General features: G+C 59.9%; 1 protein-coding gene across 1 annotated transcript in view; it reads right to left on the bottom strand.

Annotated features, from left to right (window-relative positions):
- Positions 1-23,858, bottom strand: part of ADCY1 (adenylate cyclase 1) — a 111,718-nt gene that overhangs the window by 42,320 nt on the left and 45,540 nt on the right. The window contains exons 5-8 of the mRNA XM_027574144.2: positions 15,296-15,423; positions 10,941-11,099; positions 10,173-10,314; positions 8,427-8,582 (exon numbers count right to left, since the gene is read on the bottom strand). Of these exons, the coding sequence (XP_027429945.1) occupies positions 8,427-8,582; positions 10,173-10,314; positions 10,941-11,099; positions 15,296-15,423 (585 nt within the window). The remainder of the gene's footprint in view (positions 1-8,426; positions 8,583-10,172; positions 10,315-10,940; positions 11,100-15,295; positions 15,424-23,858) is intronic.

The raw sequence follows: 23,858 nt of genomic DNA, 5'->3' as shown, positions 1-23,858 counted from the left end.
ATTCCAAGGGGAGGAAAAGCCCTAGAACAAATGAATTCCACAAGGTCACCGGAAACAAGATAAACATAAAAAGGGTATTTACTGGGGCACCTGGGTGGCCGGTTAGGCGTCTGACTCTTGGTTTTGGCTCAGGTCGTGACCTCAGGGTCGTGGGATCGAGCCCTGCGTCAGGCTCCATGCTCAGTGGGGAGTCAGCTTGAGGTTCTCTCTCTCCCTCTGCCCCTCCCCCTGCTCCCACACATGTGCTCTCTCTCTAAAAATAAATAAGTAAATAAATAAAGGTATTTCTTAAACTAATAATCAGCATGTGAAGACCAAAGTTAAAATTCAGTGCCATTTATAATCACGTGGAAAAATGAAGTCCTAGGTACAACTCTAACAAAACACGTACACAACTCGTGTGCTGAAAACTATATGATACTGATGGAAGAAATCAAAGATCTCAACACAAGGAGGGATACGCGTGCTCATGGATTAGAAGACGTTTTTCTTAAAATCACTCAACCCAATGTTAAGACTTACTGTATAGCTCCTTTGATCGGGACAGTAGGGTCTTGGCAGAGGAACGGAACACCCTAGAGAGCCCAGAAACAGCCTCACACAAGTATGGTCAATGATTTTTTGACTAAAGTGCAAAAGCAATTCAATGGAAGAGGGATAGTCTTTTCCACAAATGGCACTGGACCAAATGGACATCCACTTGCAAGAACAGTAAATTTTTTTTAAGATTTTTATTTATTCACTTGAGAGGGAGAGAGAGACAGAGAGAGTATAAGCAGGGGGAGAGGCAGAGAGAGAAGCAGACTCCCCACTGAGCGAGGAGCCCAACGTGGGGCTTGATCCCAGGACCCTGGGATCATGACCTGAGCCAAAGGCAGATGTTCAACCGTCTGAGCCACACGGGAGCCCCCCAAAAAGTAAATCTTGATCTAAACTTCACATCTTATAAAAGATTAACTCAAAACACACCATAGGTTTAACTATAAAACATGTAAGTATAAACTCTTAGAAGAAAGGTGAAAATCTTTGGGGTTTGGGCTACATAAAGAGCTCTTGCAACACCAAAACCAAACACAGTTCATAAAGGAAAAAATATCAGTAAATTGGACATCTTCAAAATTTAAAACATCTGTCCTGTGAAAGACAAGCCACACGCAGGGAGAAAACACGTACAAACCACACATCTGACAGAAGAATCAGATCCAGAATTTAAAGAACTCCCAAAGGTCAACAGTACCAAGAAATCACTCGGATTAGGAAGTAAGACAGACATTTTTCCAAAAAAAAAGAAGAGAAAAATACGTGGACAGAAAATAAGGACTTGAAACGATGATCGGCATGATTAGCCACCAGGAAAATGCCAAATAAAATCATGAGGTGTCACTACACACTTATTAGAACAGCCAAAATGTTCTAAAAACAGTGACGGCACCATGGGCTGGCGAGGACACAGAGAAGCCCGATCTCTCACACGTGGCTGCTGGGAACGTGAAACGGGACAGTCACTCCACAAACGGCTTGGCAGTTTCTTAAAAAACAAAAAACCAAGACCCATCCATGGCACAGTCGGGCATCTCTCCCAGCAAATAAGCAGTTATGCCCCCACAAAACTCTGAATGTGAACGCTGACTGCAATTTTATTTGCAACAGTCAGAGTTGGAAACAACCAAAAGGTCCTTCAACAGGCCACGCAAACGGTGGTCCCTCCACACCGTGGAACGCCCGTGGCCACTGCAAGGCTCAAGCTACTGATGCAGGAACAGCCTGGAGGGACCCGCAGGCTTTGCTCAGAGACTGAAGAGAGAGCCAAGGTCAGAGGGCGTATACAACAGCCTCAAGCGTGAGTCACAGGACGCAGAGTAGTCAGCGCAGCGGGGCTTTGGGGAAGGCGGCCGTGTGACCCCAGTAGAAGGGGGACTGTGGCCATAAAGGAAATGCTCCGGATCCGAGTGTGGCCGCCAGGAGGAAGCGGGCCAGAGCCACACACACACCAGCCACCAAAGCCCATTCCCTTGTTTGGGTCCACGCAGATGCCGGGTGAGCTGTGACCACGGGGGAGGCCACTGGGGGCCCCCAGGCCTCTCTGGGCATGCTGCTTGGTTCCGCAGGGGACACGTGTGCGGTCGGGGTGGCGTGTCACCCCTACCTCCGGAAAGCTGCAGAAAGCCGCCACGCACAGTCCCTGCTTGGAAACAAGCCGCTGACGTTCTGCGGGGCAGCCTGCAGACTGCTTCCACGCAACCACCAGCCGGTGACTGTGCTCCTTCCATTTCCACAGCCCCGGCCTCCCCCGGCCCGAGAATAAGCACAGGAAGACCCACCTGTACGCAGGGTCCGCAGGGCTGGCAAACCCCTGAGGCACTCCCACGAATGCGCCCTCCCCCGGGACCTAAAGCATTTGTACACGATAAAAACACTCGCACCCTGCCACCTCCGGTGACACCAGGTCAGCTCCCTGAGCATCCGGCGTGCAGGGAAAGGCCGGCGGGCACCACGGCCCCTGGATCTCCGCCACGGTGCTCAGTTATTCCAGGAGGAGCACCGGATGCCCGCCAGCCCCGGGTCTGCAGAGGCCAAGAGGGGACAGGGCTGACGTCTTGGGGGGCGGCGCCACCCTGGGCATGCGGGGGACCCCGGGCAGTGACTCCTTCAGTGGGACAGGATGGTAACGTGGCCACCTCCTGGGGCCAGGGTCCCAGTCTCCCTTTTTTTCACACTTCTCTCGACTTTCCACAACAAACATGTATTTCCTTGGAAACCGAATCAAAATCAAGTTTAGGAGAAAACTTGTTGCTCACTCTGCTGTGGGACCTGGCTGCCCGAGCCTCTTTCTGGACCTGCCGAAGGGAAGGCCGGTGGCTTCAGTGCAGAGACCTGAAAACCAGGGGCTGTGCACCCGAGTGAGCTGCTTAACTTCTCTGTGCTCCAGCTTCCTGGTCTGTAACACGAGAACAAAGGTGGCCCCCGAGGGGAGTTCTCAGAAGACCCAGAACGCTCATGCTTGTGAAGAGCTGGAAGCACGCTGGTCCAGACCGAGTCCTCAAGCTGCCTCTCCCTGTCCTCAGCGGAGACAGCAAGCGGGTCCCCCCATGCTGCCGGAGGGGGCGGTTGGAGCCCCAGTCCACGTGGAGGCCCAGGCGAGGCAGACACGCCAGGAACTACGGGCTGCTCACACAAGCTGGGAAGATGAGCAGGGCTGCAGGGTGGGCTCCTGGGAGGCCAGCGGCCACCGATCCATCTGCTCACTGACCCAGGGCAGGAGAGGTGAGCCGCTCTGGTTGCTGGCAGGGCTTGTTGCGCACATGGAGGAACTGGCCTGGACAGGCAGGCCTCACCTAGGAAAGCCGGCTTGGGTGCTGAAATGTACTCGCCTGCACCCCGCCATCTGCCAGCTGGAATGTGGATGCGATGACGGGAGCCCCAGCATCTATCTTGGGCCTTGAAGTGATAGCAGGCAAGCCAGAACAGCATCATAGAAGAGGTCTGGTTTAAGATGCTTGTGAAGCCGCCACATTAGCTCCATCCTGCCCCATCTCCAGGTTTACTTTAACAACAAGAAACCTTTCGTTCAAGTCACCACGGTTGGGGTTTTCCTCAATGTCACCAAGCCTGCTGCTGACTAGCAGGACCCCTGAGCACACACATGTGTAAACGGACGTCCTCGGGGGCTGGGGCCCATCTGCCCCTCCTCCCAGCTGACCCCTCCCTGCCGTGGGATGCGGTTGCCGGGAGAGACAGGTGGTGAGCTGGGGAACAGGAAGGACGGCAGTGCCCAGTGATGGCCTCATCTGGGTGGGGCTGGGCAGAAGTGGGCTCCCTGGGGCTCAGCTTGGACACCCCGCTCCCTGAGGCAGGTGAGCAGCAGAGACGAGCAAAAGCGTCTCCCACCCACGACACACAAGCTCGGGACAACACACGGTGAGACGCAGCCCTGCCCGGCGCCGGCCCCTCCAGGCTGTGGTCAGCAAGCGGCTGCTCCCACCCAGCCTGTACCCCAGTTTCCCCCCCTACATGCTCTCTCCAGCCCACTCAGGACCCTGCAGTTGACCCCCATGCTGCAGGGACACCCCAAAAGGCATGCAGATTTCCATTTCTGCCTGAGTCTTCTCTTCACATTTATCAGGAATCTGCTCTGCTCTTTAAAACTGTGAAGTGTTTGTAGTAGAGGTGCCAACGTCTCTCTCACTGGTAACATCGGAGGGTCTCCACGATGTCCCCCTGCTCACCCAGGACTCGGGAAGTTTGGGTACATTGGCTGAATCGCCGTGCTGACGCCTCTGGGTTTAATGTGCTCCACGGACACAGGCCATCGGGAGCGAGGAGGAGCAGAACCTCTTATTGGGAAGGGCTGGACACACAGGAAGGGGGGGCACTGGGGGCACAGAGCTCTGGGGCCGGGCCGTCAATGACGGTCCCAGGTGAGAGACTCCATGCCCATGCTCGAAACAGTCCTTGCTGGGGCCTGAGAAGGAAGACGCCACAGTCAGCCTTGCTTTCCTGGCCCCGTGCACGCTGTCACCAGATGGCAGACCTGGCCTGAGACCCGACCATGGTCAGGGAGCGCCTGCCTGAGCCGGGGTGTGCAGAGGTGAGTGGCTGATGGAGACTGGGTCCTGGGCTGACCCGTCTGGGGCTGACGGACACAGACCCCCTGTGGCAGCCGGCAGCCTCAGGGCTCGCAATATCCCCTCCGGCAACAACTGAGAGCCACAAGAGAGGGGCCCACGTGTGGCTGTGGCGGCAGAGAGAGGAGCTGGCCTTGTCCCAGGCAGAGAGCAGAAGACGAGCCCAGGCTGAGTGTACAGCTCGGGCACCCTGAGGCGGCGGCTCAGACAGCGAGGAGCAGCTACTCAGTGCCCCAGAGACGCCGGAGGGTCCCGTGCACCTGTCACTGTGCGAGTCGGGAAGAAAGCCTCCCCCGCAACACACACACGAGTGCATGCATGTTCACACACACTAATAGATACTAAGTGCAGTTTCTGAAATTCAGCAACTACTCCTCATTGTCAAAAAGCACAAACACTCGCTCACAGGGGCGCCCGCGTCTAACCCAAAGTGTCACAACGAACAGCCAGAAGGAAATTAATACAAGGTGGAGAAAGGGTCAGAGTCACGGCTACGACGGTGAGCTGAGCTGAGGAAGAAGTTACCAGGATGAGTTTCAACGTGAGCTGAAACATTATCTTTGTTAAATTCAGACAGAAATGGTAGAAACGACATTTTGGAAAAGTTGCTGGCCAGGAGGTGGGAGCCGGACAGCAGAGGTGTGCGTGGACCCGGGACACTGGGCGCAGCGCGGGGGGCTGCGTGGACACCGACCGCATGCCCGCTTTTGCCGACCCGGGACCCGCAGACATGATCACAGACGTCGACGCACTTCCGTGAGAGAAATGCTGTGAGTCACTCACTGTGACTGGAAAACGAAAAATCGGAAATGACCTAAACGTCAACGGACCTGGAACCAACACACGGTCTCTCCTCAGGCTGGAGACGCACACGGTGACATAAAGATCATATTTTGGAGGAATGTTTATTAATACGAGAAACGTTTGTGATGCCACACTGGCAGGTGACAAAAACAAGCAACCAAGCTACTTGCAGATCATCCCACGACTTCCGTTAAATCCACACGTGTGATGTGTGGTGCGCAGCGGGACGGACCAGCCCAGCGCCGTCCACGGGGCCCGCCCTGGCCACACATGAGGGCGCCCGCGCGGGAGTGAGGCCTGGACGTGGAGGAGGGAAGACAGGGCCCTCGTTCCGAAGGGGACGCAGGCTCTGGGGGGCCCTAGGGATGGCACCCACAGGTGGAAGGGCCTGCCCCGCGGGTCACTCGACGGCCACCTCCCGAGCTGCCTCCACTGGCGGGCTGGCCCTGCCTCTGCGCCTCTCCACCCCATCCTTCGGGACCACCGGCCTTGTCACTGCCCCGTCTCAACCACTGGGGGCCTCCCACAGTGCGGACACCGCTATCCTGCACACTGGGGCTTATTTCCACTACTCACAAGGCAGATGGTGATGAGGGGAAGCAGGGGTTCCCCAGCCTGCTACCTGCCTGCCCCTCTGTCTCCCCGGCAGGGGAACCGCCCGGGCCACGGAGGCTGGATGTGCCAGCTGGTGGGGAGGGACCAGACGTGGGGCCAAAGCTCGGGGTCCAGGAGTCCCACACACTGGCAGGCAGCTCACCAGTGGTGCAGGGAGACCCTCTCAGGTCAGGGAGCTGGGCGCAGATGAGGAGCCCTGAAACCACACGATGGTTGGGGGGCTCGGCCTTGGACCCTGGGGTGCCGGGCACAGTGACAGGGACGATTGCAAGGGCACACGCCCGCACGCCACACTTCGGCACCTGGTATAACGTGAGGCAACAAGTGTCCCCCAAGGAGGGAGGCTGGAGGGCCAGGACCCACTGTCGCCAGCACACCGATGAAGGACCAGAGTCTCAGGGTGGGCAGAGCCTGACCTGTGACTCCAGAGATTTGGGGTGTCAGGGGCTGGGCCAGGATTCAGGATGTGGGAGACCGGAAGAAACCCAGCATGGCTCTGCGCTCCCAGGGGGGGCAGGAAGAAGAGAACAGGAGTGAGGAATCCAGCAGCAACTCCAGACAACAGGGAGGGAAGGGCCCACTCTCCCCCCAACACACACACACAAGTGCATGCATGTTCACACACACTCATACACACGTGTGCACACGTGCATGCATCGCACACACTCACACACTCGTGCACGCACACTTGTGTGCACACTCATACACATGTGCACGCATGGACACTCATACACACACTCATGCAGTCACACACAAGTGCATGCATGTTCACACACACTCATACACACGTGTGCACACGTGCATGCATCGCACACACTCATACACACTCGTGCGCGCACACTTGTGTGCACACTCATACACATGTGCACGCATGGACACTCATACACACACTCATGCAGTCACACACGAGTGCATGCATGCGCAAACACATACACGCACACATGCATGCATGCACTCATGCGTGCGTTCACACTCGTGTGCATACTCACACACGCGTGCACACATGCATCGCACACTCGTGTGCACACTCATACACACATGTGCACACGTGCACACTCATACACACATGCACGTACTTTCAAATGCACAGGAAGCTGGTAACAAAGGGAAGTCACCAGAGGACATCCGGACGTGGGAACCCAGGCCAGGCAGGTGGTGGATGCACTGCTGCCGGAGAGCTTGGAGAGCCTGTCATCCCTCACGAGCCAACCGCAGCAACGCGGGGCCTGAGCACGGTGGGCAGTGAGGTCAAAGCTCTAGCGGGGGCCCACACCCCCAGCGGCCCCATCAGCAAACACCGACGTGGGGAGCCCTTGCACGGGGGACACTCTTCAACCTGGCTCTGCACTGAGGGGACCCCCAGGAATACATTTGCACACGTCTGCCCAGCTGGGACATCTAAAATTCACTGGGCAAGCATGTGAAGCCCCCGGGTACCTGGCCAAGGGCAAGGCCAATCTTGATAGAACCCACATCAGCATCGCTCTTGAAGAATTTCCAGCAAAATTCTCACAAATGTGAGCTCACGGTCAAAACCACAAAAATCCTGTGACGCAAAAACCCCCAGCAGTACCAGCAGATTCTTGCTTCTTCCTGAAAAGCCCCCCAAAACTGCAGGGATGGAATTCCTTGCCAGGGTAAAAAACCCAGAATGGCAGGGAAAACAGGAGTGAGCAGATAGCAGTCTCGGGAACCGGACATGAGTCACAGGATGGAGCCACGCTGGGCTGGGGGGCCCAGAACACAAGGACACAGGAGGGGAAGGGGCGGCACTCCAGGCTTGTCCCAGGCTCCTGAGACGCAACCCCTGCCCCAGACGACTGGGGTCTCTGGCCCCTGAGACGCGAGGCCCGTGTGGTTGAAGGGGACGCTGGGACCCCCACAGAGCAGTACAGCTTCCAAACCCAGCAGAAGACCAGAACATCCAAAGACGACTCTGACCCACCCAAGAGGAAAGGTGGAAAATCCTGGCAGTCAGGCCACAAGGCAGGCACTTCCAGGGGAGGCCACCTTCCGTGGACTGGACGACTTTGAACAGGAAGAGGGGTGAACAGGTGCACAGCAGGAGAACCAGGGCGTGGGGGCGGCCAGAGACAAGACTGCCTGATGGCACCTGGGCTTGCAGGCCATGGCTGAGGTTCCAGACCTCACGACAGAGCATCTGATGAGCATGGATATCCTCAGGGAAGGTTCAGACAGCCGCCGGGGTTCTGGGCAAGCATTTACCCGCAAACACGTGGAAGGCCAAATCGAAAAAAAAAAATGCAAGATGATAGCAAGATTTTTCCAGGAAAGCAAAAGCAGCCTGGCTCTGAATAGCATTTACACGGTTAGAAAGCACGCCCGGCCAGGCTTCCCGGGGCGGGGAGGCGGCCCTCCTACCTTGTCATCATCTTCACAGGTCATGACGTTGGAGAAGGGGATCTCCGCCTTGAACATCTTCCGACAGTGCATGAGCTGCACCAGCAGGTAGCACACGGTTTTGAACTTCATCCTCTTGGCAGGCTTTATGTCAGAGAGGATCAGCCCTGGAAATATCTGTGCCGACAGCCGGCACGGAGAGACCCGTCAGCAGACCCATGCTGCCCCCCGCGCCCCCGAGCTGGGAGCGGGCACCTGACAGGGACAGGGAAGTCATGGGGACCGTGTGCTCAAGGCCAAACAGAAGTGCGTGGAACCAGCAAGCCGGGTCCACAGCACACAGCTACCCCAGGGCCTCTGAAAACCAGAGCAAGGCCCCAGTCCTGGGGAGGAGCTGTGGGAAGATTTGGGGCCAGGCCAGGTAGGAACCCTGGAGCCTGGACGTTACTGGCTGGGCCAGCAGCTGGCTGAGGACCACCACCCACCAACCCCTGGGGTCCCTGCCCTTCTTACCGCACCTTCCACTCCCACATGGGTGGCCCCTGCTGTCCTGGGGTCCAGTGCCAACCCCTCACCCAGCCCTCCTCCAAGCCCACCGACACCTGCCCTACCCTCTCTCCCGTTCATCAGGAGTGAGCTCACTGAGCCCAGCCTACCCTGCCCTGGAGCCCCCAGCAGCCACGGTCCCCGGGTCACAAGGGACTGCACAGCCCCGATCCACGGACACACAGGACAGAGAAGCTTGAAGCTCTCCCTCATATTCCACCTGCTTATGTCCTGAAGGAGTACTGGGGCCACCTGTGCCCTGCACCCCTCACCTGTGCCCTATACCCCTCACCTGTACCCTGAGCCCCTCACCTGTGCCCTATACCCCTCACCTGTGCCCTGCGCCCCTCACCTGTGCCGTGCCCCTCACCTGTGCCCTGCACCCCTCACCTGTACCCTGAGCCCCTCACCTGTGCCCTGTGCCCCTCACCTGTGCCCTGCAACCCTCACCTGTACCCTGTGCCCCTCACCTGTGCCCTGCACCCCTCACCTGAGCCCTGTGCCCCTCACCTGTGCCCTGAGCCCCTCACCTGTGCCCTGAGCCCCTCACCTGTACCCTGAGCCCCTCACCTGTGCCCTGCACCCCTCACCTGTGCCCTGAGCCCCTAACCCATGTCCTGAGCCCCTCACCTGTACCCTCACCTTCACCTGGGCCCAACACTCCTCACCTGTTTCCTGAACACTTCACCTGTGTCCTATACCCCTCACTTAAGCTCTGAGCCCCTCCACCTGTGCCCTGCGACCCTTACCTATGCCCCGTATCCATCTGTGCCCCGAGCCCCTCACCTGCGCCCTGTACCCCTCATCTGTGTCCTGCACCCCTCACCCGTACCCTGCATCCCTCATCTATGCCCTGCACCCCTCACCTGTACCCTGCATCCCTCACCTATGCCCTGCACCCCTCACCTGTGCCCTGAGCCCTTCCCCATGCCCTCCACGCCTCACCTGAACCCTGAAAAGACTAGGCCCCCCCTTGATCGTGTCCAGCTCAGTTTCCTTAGGCACAGTGACCTTGAGTGCCCCAAACGATGGTCACAGGCCCCCTGTGTGCACAGCACCCCTTTGCTCAGTGCTCCCCCATCCCCGGCCTGTTTTGCGGGGGAAGGCCCAGGGAGTGGGGGGCGGGGAGAGGACAGTCCAGGCCCTGAGAGGACCCCGGGCTCCGACTGGCCCGGCCCCAGCCCAGCTGAGCGGGAGCTCCGTCCCAGTCCCGGAGCCCACCTTGCGCCGATGTGACGGCACGATGAAGAAGGTCTCAATGTTGTGAGTTTTCAGAAAACTGTTCCTCTCGTGCCCGTGCCCCGGCTCCACCTCGTAGTCACCGTTCAAGCACGCCAGGGTCGTCTTCGTGATGTGGACCTTCCTGCAAGACAGCAGCACCACGGTGCCCAGGGCCTGCAGAGGCGGCACAGGCGTCCCTCCCCACGGGCAGGTCCAGGAGGGGCACTCAGGTTCCCTGTGTCACCTGGCAGCACCGGTCACACCTGGGAACAAGAGGGGGAGGGAGCCCAGCGAGGGGGTGCTGCTGGGGAGGGCTCGGAGCCGGGGATGGGCCAAGCATCAGCAGGAGCAGAGGGGAGCATTCCAGGCTCTGGGACAGCAGAGGGGTCTCAGGTGCAAGCACAAGGTGGGAGTGGATGCCACCGCAGGTCCCAGCCGAGGCATGGCCTGGCCGGCCCGGACGCGGTCAACCCGAGCCCCTTCCCCGGACACAGACGGGGTGGGGATGCCCAGTGTCCGCTGCATCTCAGTCCTGCAAGGGAAGGGGATGCAGGTCTGGGGAGGGGAGACATGCAGGTGGCTCCCGCCATGGCTCCCACCGTGGCTCCCCCAGGACCCCCGGGGCAGGTGGAGTTTGCTCAGGACCCAGTGTCGTCTGCTTTGCAGCCGCCTGGCCCATGCACCCAGCACATGAGTCTGGGGGAGTGGCGCAGGCCCCTCCCACACTGTCCTCTGGACGCCAGAGCGCGCTGCCTCGCCCTGACTCACCCGGGCAGGCCGGCGGCCTCCATGACGTTGGCGAGGGTCACGTCGTTGGACCACACGTCATACTGCCACTTGCGCAGGCCGAGGACCCCGCAGAGGACCCGGCCGGTGTGCAGCCCCACACGCATGTTCAGATCCACCTCTGTGGCCTCCGCCACTGACCTGCAACAGACACATCACGGTGTGGGCGTGGGCCTGGGCCCTTGTCCATATCCGCGAGCTTGCGCACACAGGAGAGTCTGCATAGGCGGGAGCACGGGGGTCCCCTGACTTACCCCAATCCCCAAGCGTGGCTCCAGGTGGGCAGGGCTGCTCTGGGCCAGGCCCCCTAGCTCCCTGGCCACTGGGCACGACCCTTGCCCCTCCCCACCTAGGGCAGCCTGCAGGGGGCATGAGCCTGGGACCTCCGATCCCCTCTGTGTCCCGCTGACCCGGTTGGGGGCTCGTGCCTGCTTGCTGGCCAGAGGCCGGCGTGACGACCTGCCAGGGGCATCCTGGGAACGGCCAGGGTTTGACCCCGAGCTCCAGACCTGACCCTCGAGTAGACTTTACAGGAGGACAAGCGTGCGGGTGCCGAAATCAGGTGGCGGGTCCAGGTGAGCAGGTCACCCGCGGCTGGGGAATGTGGGCCAGCGTGAGTCCCGGCAGCACCCAGGGGACACCGCCCGTGTCCGGAGCTCCGTGCGAGCGATCATGTGGGGGCACCCACAGGGTGCCACGCATGGTCTCCCCAGGTCTAGGACTCACCACCACAGCCAGAGGTACACAGCACACTGCGTCAGGCCAAAGGGGACACACAGCGGCCGTGCTGAGGCCCTCCGATGCTGTCTCCTGTGTTTTCTACTCTTCCCCAATGGGCGGAAATTATATTATTACCGAAAATGCTAAAGCGGAGCATTGCGGGAGCAACAGCAGGCTCTCCGTAGGCCCCACGGGACAGGAGTGCAACGAGGCCCCGTGGGAGGGAGCACTGAGCCATGTGACCCCCGCCTGTCCACAGGTGGCCCCCACGGCCGGTGTGTCCAATGTGGCTCCCCTGTCCACGGCAGAGCCCAACCACAAAGGGCCCGGAGGCTGAGCCGTGGCCCAGGACACGGCGGCCCCGTGGTTAGAAGGTCTGTCACGAGGGAGAAGGGAGACCAGGAAACATCGGACACACAGGGTCACCAGGTTGCCACCCTGGGGCCGGCCCACCGGACAACCCACCCTCCATCCCCTCCCAGCATTAGGTGCCCTGTGGCCCAGCCACCTGCAGACCCGCCACCCCACGCAGGAGAGCAGGCCACCCATGATCCCAATGATAAATCTGCCTCCTACTTCAGAACTTGGGGTTGATTCGTGTGCACCCATCTTGCTCCTAATATGACGTGGCCCAGCTGAGATGCAGCCTCCAGGAAGCCCTCCCAGATCCTCACCCCATCCCTGAGGACCCATCACTGGTGCCAGTACAACAGGGTCTGTCAGAGACCGCTTCCGGCCATGCCCCGACCACCGGGCAGTCTGGTCCAAATGACCAGAGAGTTGGGGGCGCCCGGGTTCCTTAAAACATCTGAATTAGAAACCCTAAAAGAAGACAAGGGGCTCTGATGATGAAATAAAGAACCTGGGGTCTTCTGTCCAGAATGTAAGCACAGGACACAGACACAGGGGCTGGTGAGCAGAGCATCCAGAGTCTTTGGCTCTCGGAACCGCAGATGGGCAAAGGCGGCCATTCCACGTGGGGAGCGCACATGAGCAGGGCGGCCCCTGATTTCTAGGGAAGTCCCATCGGCCCAGCAAGGTGACCAGGCCAACCTCTGCCCTCTCCGGGTCTCCGTTTCCCATGTGCAATCCCGGGCGGGGCTGAATGAGCGCCAATGGGCTCTGACAACCGCCCGGCTACCCTGGCGTCTCCAGGCTCAAGGCCGCGGCCCACATCCCACTAACCCCTGTTCTGGAAGACACAGGTGCAGAAACACTGGGAGAGGGTCCACGAAGACCCTGGACTGCAGGACGGCCCGAGCAGTCCTTGTGGCCGTGGACCCCACGCCACACAGCTGCTGGGGTCCCGTCACCTGGGTGGAGCACCCCCACCCGGGAGGACAGCATCCCGCTCGGCCCTGCCTGCCCAGCCCCAGCTTCCATGTGCAGACTACCCAGCGGTCCCACAGGATCCCACCGCCACACCGCCTCGCCCCCGTGCAAAGCTGTCCTGGACCCACTGGGAGCCCCGCACCACCCCTGCATCCACCGAGGGCCCGGCCCCCAGGACCAGAGTGTTTCACATCGGGTCCAAGGTCCCCGGTGCACGTCCGGAAGTCCACGTGTCACAGGTTTACAGCAAAGGCTACTCGGGAGTCTGCATGTCTTTGACACCTACTTAGTTTTACATATATTGAACATCTTTTCTCTCAATTTTAACTTTTCTCAGTCATTTGCCAACCTCTAGTGAGAAGCGCTGAAACAAACAAAATACGGTTAAAATTTTGGATTTTTTTTTTTGATATTTGCAAAAGGAAAGAAACACAGAGAAACGTGAACAAGAAAAGCTGCAGACGGTGTTTCTGCCCATTTCACAGCATCTCCACCTCCACGGCCAGGAAGGGGCAAAGGTCACGGGGATCAAATCCTACAGCCTGCACACCCTCACCTCTTCTGGAAGGTTCTGCCTCAAACATCTGGATCCTGGTGGCAGTAGATACATAGTTACCTGGACACTCACATCTCAGTTAGCCGCGCATCAGGGGCAGTCTCACCGAGACACATTTGCCGAGAACAGAGACGGGAGGAGGGCCTGCAGAGCCGTGAGAGACAGCCCCCCTCCCTGGGCCATCGCTGCTCCGGCTGACTGCAGCAGGGTTAGCGGACAACCACGGCGGCCTCGCCAGCCCAAGGCTGGGTCCCGGAGGGCAGAGCACATGCTGTTTACTTCCCCTGATCCAATACCGCAAACCAAAACACCCAGACCTCGCCCCGCACGCTTGCCGGTGCGATGCGCGATTCGCTAAGGCCTGTGACAGACGAGGATCTCGCGCTACTGGAAATGCACAGAGTCCTGACGCTTTGGAGCAGAGGAATCTCCTGCACCCTGTGCTGAGCGGCCCCCTCCCTGCAGAGTGGGGGAATGGTTGCTCCAGCAGCTGGGGACCCGCTGGGAGAGCCCCCAGCCCCACGAGCTGCACCTGCCATGGGGGTGGGAGCCCCGGGCCTTCACTTCCACATCGGCACCCTTGTGTTGTCTTTAACACGGAGCCTGTAAACCTTCCCACCTGTTATTCCCACAGGGACACACTACCCACCAAGTGCAACACAAGATCCTTCCCCACCCGCCGGACCGGGAACAGGTCCTCGATCCCTCCAGCCTCAGGAGAGGTCAGAACCCAGGCGGCCGGGGCCTGCACGCGCCTGCCCATGAGGAGATTCCTTCCCTCCGTCCAGTGTCCAGCGGCAGCAAACGCCCGGCCCCTCACAAGCCCGTCCTGAGCCCACACGTCGGGGGACTGTCATATCTGCACAGTGAACAACCCTACTGGACGTGCGGCCGGCGCGGCACCACCCCCCTGATCCTGAGCACCCCAGAACCACACACGGGGTCCGCATGCACCCAACCGTCCCCCTGCTCTGGATACCCCTGTCCACTCAGAGGACCCCTCGCTGGAGCAGACCACTGGAGTCACTGGGCCTCTTCCGCCCCCGACCCTAGGGCTGGGTCTCTCTCTCTCTCTCTCTCTCTCTCTCTCTGTTCTCCCGTGTTCCTCATACAACTTTGTTGCCACTACTTTTCGGCTCCAAGTGTGGACGTCTACACCCATCCCTGCTAACCCCGTCTCGCCGGACTGCACCCATCCCTCCACGCTGCTGAGATGTGGGCACCAGCTCAACCTCCCAGCCCCACACCTTCCCTGCCCCGACGGAGGGTCCCTAATTCTTCATTCCACTCTCTGACGGGACAGGACGAGGCTGGCTCAGAGGTGCGGCTGGCCCACGGTGTTCTCAGCAGGCACGCCTGCTCCCTCTAAGCTCCTCCAGCAGAGAGCCCTGGACACCTATGCCCGTGAAGACAAACACGTGCAGTCCCTTTCAGGGGAATTCGGCTGGATCTAAGCCACTCCATCCGCAGCTGACTCCCTGGATGTCTTGTCTGGCTAAGCTATGAAGCTGATTTCTTCCTGCACCACACCCAAGATGGCCACGGATGAAGGAATGCCGTCCCAGCAAATTGCAAAGGCGACGGTCTCAGAGGCACCCAGCTCAGGCGGGAGCTCCCCGACCCGAGCCTCGCCATGCAAGCTGGCTCTCTGCAGCCTGGGGACACACGGCCCCTCGGGCCCACAGGACCCATGGGGCTGCGAGGCGGACCTGTCCCTGCGGGCACTCACGTAATGGTGTCAATCATGTCCAGGCCCATCTCCACGCAGCAGTGGGCGTGGTCAGTCTTGGGCTGCGTGAGGCCAGACACGCAGTAATAACAGTCCCCGAGGATCTTGATCCGGCGACAATGATTCTCCTGGGGGGCGAGAGGGCAAATCGCACATTAGTGACGTACCTGGGGCCTGGGCACCTTCGCCACCACGGAGCCGGTGACCACGGAGCAGGCAGCACCACGGGCACCAGGCCCCACAACCCCACCCAAGGGACCCCCTCCGAGGCCAGGGCAGCCTCAGGAGGGGGAACAGCCTCCACGGCAGTGATTAGGCTCACTGGGGGCACCCACGCGCCCCCAAGCCTGCACTCAGGCCTGTTCCCACGCAGGGGTCCACCCCGCCCATCCCTGAGCCCACCTGGCCAAACCCACAGACCATCCAAGTTTGGGAAGCTGCCCCAAGTCCAGAGCCAGCGCCTTTCCCGGGACGTTCTCTCTCCTGGGGGGCCCAGCACAGCGCCCCTCCTGACCACCGTCTTGGACAGCCGTACGATGGACCCTGTGCCTCACATCAGACCCCCACGCACACCAGCTCCAGACGGGCAGGTGCACGCACCTGAGTGTCCCTGAGGTTGAGGTCCATGGGACACTTGGGCGGCTATCACCAAAGAGTTACCTGCCAGGGCCCGAGCCCCAAGGGGACCGCCAGGGTCTGCACCCTGACCTGGCCGCCCACAGGGACACCCAGAACGTCCGCTCTGGCACTTATACGACGGTAAGAGAGCATCCGCACCCACCTCGCCGTCCTGCTGGGAAGGACTTCCTAGCGCCCGTCATGCGCCAGCCCATTGGTCTCGGCTGTGATTACGGCCGTGACTGAAGTTTTACTTCTCAGACGCTTCCGTAAAGCTCCCCTTTACGCCCCTAAAATAGCGGACGGCCTCACAAAACTCCTTCCCGTGAGCAGGTCCTGCCCCTGGACATTCAAGACGTTCTTCAAATCGCATTAACGCACTCAAAGGTGATAGCAAATCCTCTACATGTTAACGCAAGCAGCAAATTTCATGAAAATGTATGATGTTTCCCAGAACAAACACACGCAGCGAGAAGCATGGCTTGTTTCCACGTCGCGTGGGGCCCGTGGGCCCGTGGGATTCTGCGAGGGGCTGGTCTTGCCAGCACATCCCGGGTGAGGAGCACCCCACAGGCCCCGAGATGTCCTGCACGCCCAGAGCCCCGCGGACCCCACTCTGAGAGCACATCCCACAGCTCCTGTTCCAACCTGCTCTCCCTCTGTCACAGAAGACCTCCCTCCTGCAGGTTTCCTCCAATGAGACACGTTAACCTGAGAATTCACAGTAAGAACTCTCAGCTTCCGCTTCCCACACACCCACACTTGCCCGGGCCGCGGCCCCGCATCAGAGGACCGGGTGCCCGCCCAGCCCCGGGCCCCCCTCAGCAGACAGAGCCCTCGGGCCCCCCCTGCAGACTGCGAGCTGACCACAGGGAGGTGCAGGCCTGGCCACTCAGCCTCCGAGTGACCGCGGGGTGGGCAGCCGCTTAACCATTAGAATGCCAGCCTCCTTGTCTATGGAAGGGGTTCTCCTGGTGTCCCAGGGGAAGGCCATGCTGGGGGCGACCTGTCCTGCGATGACATCAGGGAGCCCAGAGCCAGATGGCCGGGTGCAGACGTCCTCCCTGCAGAGCTGGGCCCCTGGGAGTTGGCTGGCCAGGCTTCTCCGGCCACGCTCACCAAGCCTCCAAGCCAGCAGGCAGCACTGGGTTCTCTCCTGACACTCTGGGAGTGCCCAGCCCACTGTCCCCATCGTCACTGCCCCCAACAGTCAGAGCAGGCCAGGGACAGAGAGCCCCTCTCCCAACCTCCCCTGTCCCCAGACCCAGGGACGACACCAGGGGCCACTGCCAAGCCTCACCCCTCTCCTGGCTGCCAGGACGTCCTCCCAGCAATCATTCTGGGGTTCCAGACCCACCCCCCAAGGAGCCCACGGAGGTGACAGCGCTATTCTTGCAGACGATTTCAGGAAGGGCACCCATACCCGGAGCTGGGTACCTCAAGGGAGATGTGTGCCCATCAGCACCACCACAGGGCATCCCTGTGCCCCCGGCTCGTCCCCGAGGTGCTCCAGGCGGCCTCCTGCCCTTCTTTGTATGTCCTGTCTCTGGACAGGCGGGTGCATGTGAGCTGCAGGAGCGTGACCATCGCTGCCCCGTGCGGCCGATCTCCAAGTGAGGGCGGAGGGGCAAAGCCACTTAGCAGGTAGCGTCCAGGGGCCACAGCCTCCTAATTACAGCCTGTCAGCAGCAGATGTGTCCTTGGTGACCGCCCCCCAGCACGAAGCCGCGGCCCCTCCTCACCGGCCCTGCAGGGCCAGGCCAGGGACACAGCCCACGGCAGACTAGGGCAGGAAGGGGCTAACGCTTCATCTTGTCCTTCTAATCTCAAATGTCCTGGCTGTCGTTAGCCGGCTTGAGAGACCAAAAGAGGTGTTTTCATGGAGTTTGGCACATTTCAGTTTAAAAACTTCCCGGTGGTTCCAGAACACCGGCGCTGGAGCTGAGCCCAAGCCTCTATGACGACTGGACAGCTCTTCCTGAGACCTCCGCCCGCAGCGTCCAAACTGTCCCTCCCCCCTGGCTGGGGGACAGAGTGGCCAGTGGCCCAGAGGGGCAGCAGGAGGATCCAGGGGGGGAGGCCTCATGCTGAGCCTGCCAGGTGTGGTCTGCAAGCTCGCGGACAAGCTCTGACCCACCAGTCCTGCTGTGGGGCAGCCGTGGGGGCCTTGGAGGGCAGGGACCCACGACGTAAGCGATGGTGATTGCTGGGAGGGAGCACACACCACCATTTGCTTCGACTTCCATTCCACTTAACGCATCCGCACGCGGCTCTGTTCGTCTGGCCCTTCTGTGCCAGCCCCTGGGTAAGATGGCGGTCCTGCTATCCTGGAGCCTCCGCCCGCCGGGAGGGACCGCCCAGGAGCAGATGTCTGTCCTGCAGTGGGGCCGTCTCTGCAGCCCCAGACCGGCCCAACAAGGCACCTCCCAGCAGCACATCAGCTCCCGGCGCCCAGGACGGGGAGCGCCCGAGGGATAGCCCCACAGGCCTGACTATGCGGGCAGGGCCACCCTCCCTCCACGCACCTGCTCTCGGGTCTAACAGTAAGGAACCAAGCCATGCAAATAGTTTACTCACTTAAAAAAAATTAAATTGAGTGGCGCCTGGGTGGTTCAGTCAGTTGAGTGTCTGACTCCTGATTTTGGTGAGGGCCATGAGTTCAAGCCCCTCATCGGGCTCTGTGCTCCATGGGGAGTCTCCCCCTCTCCCGCTCTCTCAAATACATAAATAAATCTTTTTTTAAAAAATTAAGTTGAAAACAGTGATGCCCAAAAACCAAAACTAGAACGAAATAAGCCTAAGGGTGACCGTGTCGGGAGCGTGACCGCACAGACAGTTATTCCAGGTGACGTGACCGTGTGTACAGTAGGATGTCAGCCAAGGACAAAACAAAGAAATGCTAAGAAGAACCCCAAACCACATGCAGCAGTCTTGCTGTGGGTGCTGACGCTGACAACGTTCTTCTGAACTGAGGGTATCTAAGCACACGAAACAGGTAAACGGCGTTACTGTCGGCAGGTTTCCAGCCTCGGGGGAGGGGAGACACGGGAATGAAAATCGAAGGAGTGAAGTTATTTGGGGAGTTGGAAATACCCACACAAACTCAGAATTTGCTGTTATTCTTCTAAAAAGCACACCCATCCCTTGTCCTGAGATGCCAGAGTATGAGCGGGAAAACCCTGTGTGCTGGAAGGAAGCCGGGCTTCCAGAGAAGCCGCTTCTATGTGAGGCTGTCCCTGGACACGAACGGCTGCCGGTCTCGTCCAAATGAGGCAGGGGCACCAGGACGGGAACCGGGGGGTGGGAGCCGTGGGCGTCAGAAACGGATGGAATGCGTCCACGCACACCCAGTGTCCACAAATCCCAGTAACACCCAGAACGGAGGACCAGGACGGAGGAACCTCCCCGCTCGCCCGCCAGCCGGCTCTAGGGCACAGACTCCTTATTTGGAAAACAGACCAGTGACAAGAGCCAAGCATTTACGGGTTTTTTGTTTTTTGTTTTTGTTTTTGTTTTTGAGGATCACCAATCAGCTGATGTGGGAACATTCTTCTATTTAGAGAATCACGAGTGAATAAGGGCAGGAAAAATGACAGGAAAGACTCACCCCAGCGAATTGCCAAGCGGCCCCGCTTGCGGGGAACCTGCCGCGGCACCCGGGTGCGACGTCACGGGAAGCAGGAGGGTCACACACGCAGGAACCAGGAGCCATGTCGCACCCGGGCAGGAGCCAGCGATAGGCACGCCAGGGGAGGAACAGGGAGAACATGGATGCTTCCAGAAGGCTCCCCAACACTCAGGAAGAACCCAGGGACCTGAGCCCAGCTCCGGTGGCCTGCAGGCTCAGGGGAGGTGACGGGCGGGAGCCGCCCCCAAGGGTTCGATGTGCATGTTCCCTGTTTTCTGTCGTCGGTGTCCTGACAGGCGTCTGGGGGCGTTGCTAACTAGGTCCTCCTTGTTCTTATTCCGCCAACCCCAAGGGTCCAGAGCCCACAGCCCCATGTCCTCTCTGCACCCTCACACCCAGCTGTGACCCTGCCCTGCCGCCCAGGCCAGGTGCCAGGACAGGGGACACCCAGAGCCCAGGGTCGGCGTTCCCCAGAGCGGCCCCTCGCCTGCCTCCCCTCTTCCTCCGTGGAAACCCCGAGAAAGCCCCGGCCACGCTCCCCCAGCCTCTCTGCCCCCGCGCACCCTGTGTGGCCGTCCTCTTAGACTGGGGGGGCTGTGACAAATGGCATCAGCTCCATGCCGGCGGTCCGTCCCGCCATGAATTACACCCACACACGTATCCTGCCTGGAACAAGGCCGCTGAGGGGAGGGCGCCTGACATGATAAGCAGGTGATGCGGCCCAGAGGGTGACAAAGGCGTCTTGGTGGCCAATCGTGCTCAAGGGAAGGGCTGGGGGCCAAGCCTGTGAGGTGCGGTGACATCTAGGGCCGGGAGGAGAGGCGTGACCAAAGCAAGAATGGCCAGACATCAGCCACTGTGGGGGGGGGGGGTGTCCGGCGGGGGCTGCCGTGTCCTCTCTGCCTCCGTGCATGAGTGACATTTCTGTAAAACAAGCTCTTGAACCCCGAGGGCAGGGCTGGGTCTGACCTGTGCAGGCTGCACCCGTCACCTAGGCCGGATCTGCACACAGTACGCACGCTGCAGTGGGCTGTGCCTCCTCGGTGTCACACGGGGGGTCGCGTGTCTCCTCCGCACACTGCCCGCCCCGGCCGCCATGCCTCTCCCTGCACCTTCCCTGAGCACGTGCCCAGGAGCCACGCACTCACCCCACGTGAGCCGGGCTCCCCACACCTTCCCAGCAGGAGCCACGCCACAGCTCTGAGCCGCCGTGGACGCGGAGTGGATGTCCCCTCCCTGAAGGACCCCGTGTGAGGGCGCAGCCGCGGGTTACATCTCTGCACACAGAAGAAGGTGGAGTGGGAAGCACCGGGCGAGTGACCCTGGCGAGAAGGCCCCTAAGCCCCCTGTCAACCCTCGTGGTCCGGGCAGTGATGGTCACACTCCAGGGACAGCACGGAACCTCCTCCCCGAGAGGACAAGCCAACAAGGTGCGAGCCGTCTGCTTGGGACTACACCTTCAGCGACGCAAAAGGGACATACTTTCCCACGGTCTTGGGTGGTCCCTGGGCCATGGCAACACCTCGTGGCCTGTGGGCACGCAGCCTGCCCTCCAGCAGCAAAGGCACTCTCCACCCAGGGAAACAGCGCCTGGAGCCTGAAGATCCCGATTCCCACTGCCGGCTCCCGCCTCCCGGGGACCGCGCTCCTGAACCGGGGCGGCCGCCGGCAGGCAGGGTGGAGGCGAGTTTCTACTGCACAGAAACGACAGGTTCCTCTGAATTCCAAACACCTACTGCTTTTTCAGGAAACAGTGTTTATTTCCTGCTAATTAAGGAATAACTAAAGAAATCCAGGCTCATCCTGGATGAATGCGGGAAACTCCGAAAATTAAAACTGGGGATGCACGAGTCAGCGAGAACCATAGTCCTCCTGGGACCCTCCCTCCAGCCGCCCCCCGACGGCACGCACCTACGTGTGCACACGCGTTCTGGAAGCGGGGGGTTCCTTCCACCCCACGGGCCATCCTGCACACACTCCGACCACTGGGGTCAGCCTCTCCAGCTGAGCGTGGACGACACGCGTGCTGCTTCCTCCTCCCAGCTGGCCCCAGTCCTGACCACACTTGGCCCAGCTCCGGCCTCCCTCCTGCACTGGACGTTCCAGGCAGAGCCCTGCGCTCCCCCATCGGTTCGCTGCATGCAAGCCCGATGGCGCGTGCACAGCACGTCTGCGGAAAGAGCACCACTCGGCAGTGAGAAGCCGTCGGCGGACGAGCACGCCCGGGTACACGGCACCGACGGCTTGGAGCGGCTCCCAGGATGAGGGCGTTGGAGCAGGGAGGGATGGCAGGCCATGGGGTATCCTCACGTTTCACAGGCCAGGAAACCAAGGCATGAGACTCGAGGGTGCCCCTGAGTCCTCATGGCTGCCCGGAGAGTCCTGGCCCCCGGATCAAGCCCCAGGAAAGCCCGAGGAGGAGGAAGGACGGGGCTTGGGAAGGACAATGAGCACACGCCCCAGCGAGCTCCAGCTCTCGGACTGGTTTCCACGGGAACACCCAGAACTAACACCTTCACTAACACGGTCATAATAGTCATCTTCCAGAAACTCAAGGTTGAGCCAAAGAGCCGGACCGTGCCGCGAGCCTCCCATTCACCGTGGGTGGCCAGATTCTCACCCTCGGCACCGTCCTGTCTTCCCTCACAATCCCAACCAATCCCTGCAGTCTGCCCCAGTGCTCCTGCGTGTCGGGTCAGGTGGGTCAGCAAGGCCCCCGCTGTGTGCGAGCCGGGGACAGTGCAGACTGGCCCAGCCCGGGGTGGGGTCCCCGAGGAGAGCTCATGAGCCGACACAGCTCACCCCAACAGGAAACGCCTCCTGGGCTTGTCCACCCTCACCAACTGCCCACTGGCTCGGGTGCAAATCAGCCACCTTGCCTGGGCGTGTGGCCTACATTGTCCTAAATCTGAATATGTCCCCTGTCGTGCGCCAGACAAAGGCCACCTTGGGCCTGAGAACTTACAACGGTACAACAAGCTCACGCCGGAAACAGTCCCTGGAAGGGTTCCTGGGGTCACGACCCCGACTAAGGACCCGTCACCCCTGAGGAGCAGGCAGGGAGCCAGGCTGGCCTCCACAGCCGACACAGTTGGACTCCTCGCCACGGCCTCCTGGAAGCGCCTGGAGGGACGTCTGTTTCCTCCGGTCGGTTCCCTTCCTTGGTAAGAACACTGGCATCCAGAGAAGGGCCCTGTCATCAGAGCAAATGGAAGCCTAAAATGGCCCCAGTAAATGGAAAAAAAGGTCAAAAATACTGTGCACATCTGCCGCCAGCCAAGGATAAGGGGTACATAAACGGCCAGTGACTGTGGAGACCAAGGCAGACACACACACGCTCTGGGTCTGACTGCCCGGCAGGACCATGGTGAGGACGGATGTATGGCTCACGGCGTGTGTGATTTCCAAGCACACTTGCGGGCCTCACCGCATCCTGCGCACCAGACACCGGGACACGTGCCGTGCCTCCTCGAAGCAGGGCTCAAGCAGATTGGAGGGAAAACACAGTTGAAAAATACTCGACCCCATCGACGCACTAAGAGCAGAGCTTCCTAATTCTCAACTGTCCGGCAGCAACTTCGACGGGGCGGGGGATCCACGCTGAACTTCCAGAGATGGAAACATAACCTCAGAGACCCACACTGTGCCAGATGGATGGATGGACAGACAGCAGGTCACACCTCGCAGGAGACAAGGCCAGTCACCTGGGCAGCTCAGCAGCAGAAACCATCCAGAATGAAAGAAAAGGAAAAAGAACCCAAAATAGAAAAGGATCCTCCTTTGGGGTCCCCAAAGGAAGGGGGAGACACACAAGGAGTATTTGAGGGCTTTCTCCCCAAGATGACAAAACCATAAACCTACCGATGTGGGAAGCCCAAACACCGTGAAGAAAACCAAATGGAGGCGCATCAATATCAAATTGCTTAAAACCAGCAGTGAAGGGGCGCCTGGGTGGCTCAGTCCTTGGCCGTCTGCCTTCAGCTCAGGTCATGATCCCGGGGTCCTGGGTTAGAGCCCCGCATCGGGCTCCCTGCTCCGCGGGAAGCCTGCTTCTCCCTCTCCCACTCCCCCTGCTTGTGTTTCCTCTCTCGCTGTGTCTCTCTCTGTCAAATAAATAAATACAATAAATACACCTGTTAACTCACAATTCTATACCCAGTGAAAAGAAATTCAAAAACTAAGGGCAAAACAAAGATCTTTCTCAGTAACACAGAGACAGAGAAGATTCATCACCAGCTGGCCTGCCCTTCCTTCGGCAGAGAAACCCCATGGAGACACGCTGGCGAATCCCACGTGCCCCGAGAGCAACAGACCTTC

The sequence above is a fragment of the Zalophus californianus genome, chromosome 12 (genome assembly GCF_009762305.2).
Source record: "Zalophus californianus isolate mZalCal1 chromosome 12, mZalCal1.pri.v2, whole genome shotgun sequence".
In the NCBI taxonomy this organism is placed as follows: domain Eukaryota; kingdom Metazoa; phylum Chordata; class Mammalia; order Carnivora; family Otariidae; genus Zalophus; species Zalophus californianus.
Note: the sequence above shows the minus strand (reverse complement) of the source record. Positions and strands in the feature narration are given on the sequence as shown.